Genomic DNA, 8,711 nt, shown 5'->3' with positions numbered 1-8,711 from the left:
TCTGCATCCTCACCATAGAGTCCAAGAGGAAAAATAGTGTCTCTTTTCGTAGCTCATATTTTCCCCTCTGCAACCCAGTATCCAGTTGTAGGGGTCTCAGTGAAGTGAGACAAATGGTGGTCAAACTGAAAGGGAGGCTGGGGCTGAAAGCAAGGCCTTGGAGCTGTCAGGAACCTCGCTCTGGAGACAGGAGAAGGTCAGTGGGGCCACAGTTCCCTCGGCATCGTCTCCACCACCTCCATCCTGAGCTAACCCTCTGAAGGTCCACTCCATGCCAAGTCCTTCCTGCACAGGGTCTTGAAATACTGTACAGGTGCCCGAGGCTTTAGTGTTGGGTGAGTGTTGAGTAGAGGGAGAGAAACAAAATTTCCCAAAGGCAGGAAGCCATTCCTAGAGGTTTTAATGATCATAATAGAATAAGATACCTTCCTCTACAAAAAGACTTCATTCAAAATCTCACTTAATTGGGACTTCTCTGGCAGTCCACTGGTTAAGACTCCAACCTCCTAATACAGTGAACGTGGGTTTGATCCCTAGTCAGGGAACTAAGATCCTGTGTGCTGCCAGGCATGGCCAAAAAAAAAAAACAAAAAACCTCACATAACTATGTGCACTGCTTTATCACCTGCTTCTTACTACTTAATAGGCCATGAACACTTTTCTCTGTAAGAAAATATGTGTGCTAAGTCACTTAAGTTGTCTGACTCTCTGCAACCCTATGGACTATAGCCTGCCAGGCTCCTCTGTCCATGAGATTCTCCAGACAAGAATACTGGAGTGGGTTTCCATGCCCTCCTCCAGGAGATCTTCTGGACCCAGGGATCAAACCCGAATCTCTTATGTCTCCTGCATCAACAGGCAAGCTCCTTACCACTAGCACTACCTGGGAAGCCCTATAAGAAAATATAGGAACATGATATAATATTACTATAATAGCAAAACTTGTTTAAATTAGCTTTGAATTATTAAAGCTTACAGCCAAAATTATATATTTTAATGATAGTATAATAGATTTAAGTGTGAAATAGTTATTTTTTTAACCATATAGAGTTTTATTTCTCATTATTACATTAATTTTAATAAATGCATGATTGACCTGTGCCCTTGTGGATGTTATATCAGATCTCTTTTTATTTTTTATGTCCTCTCCCTCCCATCTCCCTCCTTAAGTGTACAAATAATTTTGAGTTCAGATGATTGCACCAATAGCTTTTTTTCAGCTCAGGTCAATTTATTTATTTGTCCATCAACACCTAACTTGGCTCTGCTCCCATGCGTGAGGCTGCCTGCTGCTGCCTGGGTGCCATCAGAGGGGCTAGACAGGGTGCAGATACAGTCCCCTTCCCTTGCCCATATCTCACTGTGAGGTGCTCAGGAGGCAGTAGTGGATTGTTCTGAAGGTTCTGGTCACTGGGGCAGCCAGGAAACATGGTCCACTTGGAACTTTTTCCATGATTTATTAATTTGTCTGTCTGTGTGTCTGTCTTGGTAGACTCATGATCCAATGACATAATTCTTCTGGGATTTCCCTGGCAGTCCAGTGGTTGAGACTCTGAGCTTCCAAAACAGGGACACAGGTTCAATCCCTAGTCAGGGAACTAGGAAGCCACCAGCCACATGGTGGCAGAGGGAGGTGGGGGAAAACAAAACAAAACAGAATTCTCCCATAGCTGTACCTATTCCCAGGAAAGAAGGTGAGTCAGAATCTGAATGGAGGCAGATGGTCTGAAACAACGAAGGAAGGAAGGAAGGTTGCCAGGCTCCTAGCCGCCCCAGGGGGAGGTGTGTGGACAGTCATCATGATTCCTGATGGAACCTCCTTAGTTGGACATTATGTAAGTGCCCAGGAAAAGGGCATGAGGTCTAGTCCTGGCAACATGCCAGACTGTCACCCTCCCCCTGATTGTGAAAGCAGTGGCATGCTCAAGTCATGTATCACACACCCAGCGCAGGATAAAAGGGCTCTTGCTCTAGGTTCTTCATTCACAGCCTCCTCAGAAAGAGACTTCTCCTCCCTTCTGGCACCTGGTGAGTATCTAGCAGGGACTGGAACTCTACCTGAGATGCTGGAAAGGAACCCTGAGATCATAGCAGAAAAGGGTAAACCAAAGGGGCCCGAAATGAAATCCCAGAAGTATGGTTGCAGAGAAGACAGCCAAGGGGATGGTGTAAGGGTCAGGAAGGAGTTCCTCTGGGATGGGACGAGAATTCTGGGAACTGCAAAGGTCACAGGAGCTCGTGACACTCCCCATGTTCTTCCTATTCATGTCTACACACGGTTCCTGTGATATTCACTTTTCAGAATACTTTCCTCAAATGGGTACATCCCTTGTGTGTTTCCTTTGAGATACAAAGGTCTGGATGCTCAGTTAGATTGGCACCATGGGATCCTGGGTGGAGAGCAACATAGGAGGCATCTTGTATGAGCAAATTAACTCCACATCAGTGTCCCTGTCCCTCCTGCGGCCCTGGCTTGAGAAGCAGCTGGCCTGACAAGAGAGGGATCAGGAAACCAAGAGTGGGGAAACACTGGACTGTGGAGTCCAGGCTGACGAGGTGATTTTGTTTTGCCCAGGCTCACTGACCTCCCGCCGAGATGTCCTGCCAGCAGAACCAGCAGCAGTGCCAGCCCCCTCCCAAGTGCCCCTCCCCCAAGTGCCCCCCAAAGAGCCCAGCACAGTGTCTGCCTCCCGCCTCCTCAGGCTGCGCCCCCACCTCCGAGGGCGGCTGCTGCCTGGGCCCCCACAGGCGCCGCAGGTCCCACCGCTGCCGGCGCCAGAGCTCGGGCTCCTGCGATGGTGACGGTGGTCTGCAGTCCGGACGCTCTGGCTGTGGCCAGGGCTCTGGGGGCTGCTGCTGACCTGGCCTCCTGATGCTGAGACATGTGATTTCAGAGGAAACAAGAATCCAAGGGCCAAGGAAAAGCCCCAACCTGAGGCATCCTTTCCCGGACACCCCATTCTCATTTGCCCAGACTGAGCCAGGGGATGTTCCCGTGCAGGGTTCGGAGCTCTCTCTGGAGGGCTCTTTCTGTCTGATCTCCAGGATCTCACAGGTCCACACCTCCTGCACCTGCTGATGATCAGCAGAGCCTGTGCCTGACCCTGTGAAAAATAAAGCTTTTCTTCCTCATTTCCAGGCTCATGTGTCATTTCACTCTGTCCCTCCCCAGATCCCCCAGTGGCCAACACAATCCACACAAGGTTCTGGAGGCAGAATCGGAGCTCTGGATCAGAAGAGAGCAGTTCATTTCCCCCTCCATTCATGAAGGACCATGAGTTCTCAGTTGGAATGGAGACCTACACCTCTCAGTGAAAGGACTAACTTCCCTCGAAACCTGCAGTGGATCCTGATACAACCTGGGAATTGCCAGGGTGTGATATGGGAGTTCTGTTATTTTAGTAAGCTGTTTCTGAGTCCTAAATAAAGAAACAGGGACTCCAGAGGCAAAGAAAGTGGAAATAAGCTGAGGAAAAATAGAAGACACAGATGTAAAGAACAGACTTTTGGACTCTGTGGGAGAAGGCAAGGGTGGGATGGTGTGAGAGAATAGCATTGAAACATGTATATTACCATATATGAAACAAATCGCCAGTCCAGGTTTGATGCATGAGACAGGGCACTCAGGGCCAGAGCACTGGGATCACCCTGAGGGATGGGATGAGGAGGGAGGTGGGAGGTGGGTTCAGGATGGGGGATACATGTATACCCGTGGCTGAGTCACATGAATGTATGGCAAAAACCACTACAATATTGTAATTATCCTCCAATTAAACTAAATTAATTAATTTACCAAAAAAAAGATAGAGGAAGAAGATACATCTAAGAAAGGAAAGTTAACTTCACGGACTCTATGAAAATGCAGGGGGAGATGAATGGTGAGTGAAGGATTGAATGAGGTCTAGGGGGAATGGTGTGGCTGGGAGTTTAGTTAATGAGATGACTGGAGCATGTGAAATGAGAATTTTAGGAAAAAGAGAAAATGAGAAGTGTTGCTGGAATTCTATATAATTGATTAAATTTGAATTCTACACTATCGTGAAGCTAAATAAAGTACCATGTTTTAGCCTAACTTGTGAAACTCAGACATTTCTGAGGCTGAAATAATGTTCCTAAGTGTGAGCCAAGAGTAACATCTCAGTTTGACACCTGGAAAGTCAGACAGTGTCAGAACTCAACTACAGTCAATTGTAAATACTATGTGAAGTTGATGTTAGGAACTGAGCGGGGGAGCAAAACTGGAAAACTTTGCAACCTTAAATTAGAAAATGATTTTATCAAACCTGGAAGTTAACTCCTAAAATTTGAAAGTCAAAAAGCCTCCGAGGAGACTAATTCCAGATACACACCAACTCCATCTAACAAATGAGACATGATTCCCTGGAGCAGGAGTCCCAGTTCTGGCCATTAGTTTAAGTTGGGTTAGAAATCAGCAGAGTGCTCGGCCTTCGGCAGGGCAAGGTAACTCCTGGAAGTGGCTGACACGCTGGCTCCCAGGGAAGAGCTGTGCCTCGCCTGATAGAGCCTGCAAACCTGGAATGCAAGGTGTGAGAGCTGGAGACCGCACGCCCTGCAGCCCTGTGCAGACCGGAAACCTTATTCCACAAACTGAACAAAACTGCAGGATTAGAGCATGCCGCCTGACAGAGGCTGTGGAAGAAGACGTGGAGATTCAGAAGCACCTCAAACTGCCACCTGAAGGGCTTACAGAGTCACAGCTATGGCTGATTTAAAACTGTGTTTAAAAATAAAGAGAGAGAGAGAGAGAGAAAGGAGCAGGGTCAACCAGGACAGCTCTTAGCCAGCATTTCAAGGGGGTCTTGGGAAGCTAGAAGTAACATGAGAGCATCTTTAACATGGAGCCGTGGAGAAAATCAGACTCCCCAAAGCTCATCCAGGGGACTCCAGATCCTGTCCTTGGACCAGTTTATCTATTCAGTTCATTTTTATTGAGCATCTATTGTGTGTTCAGTTCTAGGCACTGGGGATATGGTTGAGAATCAGAGACAATATTTCTTCTCTTGAGAACTTGCATTCAAATGGGTCTACAGGCAGCAGTTGATTGTTTTATACGCAATGTCTCAAGGTGGAGTGAAACACAGTGACTCTGTTCTCAGTTGGCCTCATACTCAGGGTGAGTGGACACTGGTGCTGGCTTAATAAACCCAGAGAAAACATCTAGCCTGGAGAAAATATTGACCCTTTAAGATAGTGGCTTTGGTGGTAACAAAAAAAGGACATTGAACATATGCTAGCTACCATATCCAAAGACAGCAGTCGAGAATGGAGTGGGGGCAGATTGTTAAAAACCGCTGGAACAATGTTAGTGCATGAGCAGACGGCATCCTCATGCCCCTTCTCCGGCCCCCTCCCTTATTCTACAGCCCCAGTGGGAAAACACCTTCTAAGAGGTGCTCTTTTCTTCCCGTGAATATTCTTTTTTTAATCATCTGAAAAGAGATGGCTGCACATCAGGCCTTCCTGTACAAGGATAACCAGACACATATTTTTCATAAATGTTCATAGAAAATAATAGTATCTTGTCATCATTGTAATTAATAATCATTGGAATTGAAAGGATGTGTCCTCTTCTTAAATGTGATGTTTCAGAGAGCAATGCATCTCCAGTGTTATAAAAGGTGCAAGGGTGAAAAAGCAAACAGCTTACATAACTGAAATTTCCAAAGCATTTGATTAATTGCTGCTACTCACCATTATCACCCTCGTCATCACCACACCCAGTCAGTTTGATTCACAGCTGAGCTAATCTCCCTTAACCACCCCAGCCAGCATGAATCCCTCCCTCCCCTATACTATTTCTGGAGCTCCTAGAATAAATAGCATAATCACTAAGGCACTAACAACAGTGGCCTTTACATAAATTTTTTTTCTTTAAAGAACCAACCAGTTTATTTACTTTTTTTTTTTTTTGGCCACACCAGGTGATGTGTAGGATCTTCCCTGACCAAGAATAGAACCTATGCCCCCTACAGTGGAATCAGAGTCTTAACCACTGGACCACCAGGGAAGTCCCTAGATGTGTCTTAATTGACAAACCTTCTGCAGAGTACTTGTCTCTGTCTCTTATTTTACTCCTCGCATCTTTGGTCTCCTGTGCATGTATCACTTTATAGTTTTTATCTTTTTTTTTTTCCCCCTTCCCAGATACGAGCTATTAACGGGAGAAGCCAGAATGCAAACACAAACAGAATATCTGACTCCAGATGAATGCCCAACAAGCCCCATTCTCCCTCAGCACCAGCAGGACCTCACCCCTCTAATGAGGACTCTTGGGTTCTGTGAGCTCCTCTTGGCATCACCATCTGGGCTGACTGCCCATGGACACACCAAAGATCTACCCCTCTGTTCCTGCCAGTTGTACAAGTGCTGTGTTTTTTTTTTTTTTTTTTACGGGCCAGGGTCCTCATCCCACCCATCAGCCCCAAGTGATCCTAAGTGACAACATCTGGATGCAACTTCCCCTCGGAGTCACTGCAGATAAAAGGGGACTGATGCCCAAAGGCTCTGACTCAGGGCCCGAGGACCCCACCCGCCCCCAACACACACACACACACACACACACATACACAGTACAGCTGAGGCACAGGGTATTTGAGGAGTCCTATGACTTTCCTTATAAGAAAACTCATGGCAACTGCCCAGGAAGGTATGAGGACCTAGGAATGAAGATTGTTGATGGGCTGTGTGCTTGGTTGTGTCTGACTCTTTGTGACCCTTTGGACTGTAGCCCACCAGGCTCCTCTGTCCATGGAATTTTTCTAGCAAGAATAGTGGAGGGGGTTTCCATGCCCTCTGCCAGGTGATCTTCCTGACCCAGGGATTGAACCTGGGTCTCCTGCATTGCAGGCAGATTCTTCATCTGTGAAACCGTCAGAGAAGCCCAGGAATTAAGATTACAAGGACTCAAATCAGCTCAACATATGTTAGAAAAGGAAGGCAGGAGGGAGGGAAAGAGGGAGGGAGTGAGGGAAAGAATATGGAGTAAAAGAAAAATAAGAAATGAAAGGCTCACAGAAAGTCTTAAAGGACAGGTATTTGGACAATTTGGGGGACTTCCAAATCCCTTCCATCAGAAAAGCTCCTGTTCCCTTTCTCTCCAACTGCCATAACACTGAACCCTGTGGAGAGTGATGCGGAGATCTCTCTGCGTTCTCCCAGATGCCAGAAGGACCCTGAGGACCCAGGAGCAGTCAGTAAGCTGTCCCTCCTGCTTAAGGCACAGATACAGATCCGGCAGGTCCACTTTCCTCCCCACTGTCAGGATGTGCAAGAAGTTATGAGAAAATATGATCAGGTATGAAACTGGGGTCAAGAGATGAAGGAAGTAGCCGGTGAGAGTAGAGACCAGAAAGATTTCATGTTCTTTTATGAACAACAGGTGAGCGACACACAGATGTTGACACCCTCCAACACTTCCATTGTGTCTCCTCCATCTCATGGGACTTGATCTTCTAAGAAGTCCCTATCCATTGAAGCTACTAGGCTGTTCCAGTGATCTCATCCTCTCTGATCTTCAAAACCCATCCCCTCTCGTGGTAATTGCTTGGCTCCCCCTTCTAGGTGCTGGAAGGTAAAGGTGCACAGCTTTGTGAATTAATGACTCTTCCTTCCAGCTCCACCCACCTGCCCTCTGCCAGTCCTTTGTGCCTGAAGGCCCCCAGCCTCACCACTCAATAAGTCCACCCATTCCTCAGCATTTTCAGATCCCCACACTGACCTGAAACAATGCCCAAGGACACAGAAGACGAGTTCCTAGTCACCCACACGTGACTCATATGAACTGAGGACCTGGTGGGGGGTTGGGGCTTAGCAGAGATAAGATGTGAGAACATATAGTTTCTCAGGGTTAATATCTTATACAGCATTTCATAGTTTCTTGACTATGAAATATTGATCTCTTGGAGTAATGGTTGTATGTTGTTGTTTGTCATTAAATCATGTCTGACCCTTTTGTGACACCAGGTACTGAAGACCATCAGGCTCCTCTGTCCTGGGATTTCCCAGGCAAGAATACTGGAGTGGGTTGCCATTTCCTTCTCCAGGGGAATCTGCCCAATCCAGCAGTTGAACCCTCATCTCCTGCATTGGCAGGTGAATTCTTTACCACTGAGCCACCTGGGAAGCCCCAGTGAAAACATTAAGTAAGCAAGTGTTAGTTGCTCAGTCATGTCTGACTCTGCAATCCCATGAACTATAGATTCCCACCCCTCACCAGGATCCTCTATCCATGGGATTCTCCATGCAAGAACACTGGAATGGATTGCCATTCTTTCTCTAAGGGATCTTCCCGAGCCAGAGATTGAACCTGGGTCTCCTGCCATTGCAGGTGGATTCTTTACCATCTGAGTTACCTGGGAAGCTCAAGGTGAGTTTTTGGAGTAATGGTTAATAATATTGAAAAGGAAGTTGTCCTAAATGCAACCTGTTGAACATGGCCCAGTCCTTGGGACTATGTTCCAAGTTGGCTTATAGTATAAAAGGGGAAAGAGCTCAGAGAAAGCCTTGGAACGGAGATCTTCAGAGGACCTTCTAACTGCTTTATTAAACAAGCTGAACTCAGTGAGTTACAGAAAGAAAGTACTTTTATCTTTATCCAGTCACTGTCTTCTGCACTTTGCCGAATTTCTCTTAATACTCTCAGGCAGGTTCCAAATCTAGGACAAAAAAGTCAGTGCAGCTCAATGTAATTC

At 46.6% G+C, this 8,711-nt stretch overlaps 1 protein-coding gene across 1 annotated transcript; it reads left to right on the top strand.

Annotated features, from left to right (window-relative positions):
• The first annotated feature begins 2,596 nt into the window (after positions 1 to 2,596).
• Positions 2,597 to 2,860, top strand: LOC110140010 (late cornified envelope protein 3B-like). Its single transcript, XM_020898255.2, has one exon. The coding sequence runs from the start codon at positions 2,597 to 2,599 to the stop codon at positions 2,858 to 2,860; it is 264 nt and encodes an 87-aa protein (XP_020753914.2).
• The last annotated feature ends 5,851 nt before the right edge of the window (positions 2,861 to 8,711 follow it).

This window comes from Odocoileus virginianus, chromosome 5 (assembly GCF_023699985.2).
Source record: "Odocoileus virginianus isolate 20LAN1187 ecotype Illinois chromosome 5, Ovbor_1.2, whole genome shotgun sequence".
In the NCBI taxonomy this organism is placed as follows: domain Eukaryota; kingdom Metazoa; phylum Chordata; class Mammalia; order Artiodactyla; family Cervidae; genus Odocoileus; species Odocoileus virginianus.
Note: the sequence above shows the minus strand (reverse complement) of the source record. Positions and strands in the feature narration are given on the sequence as shown.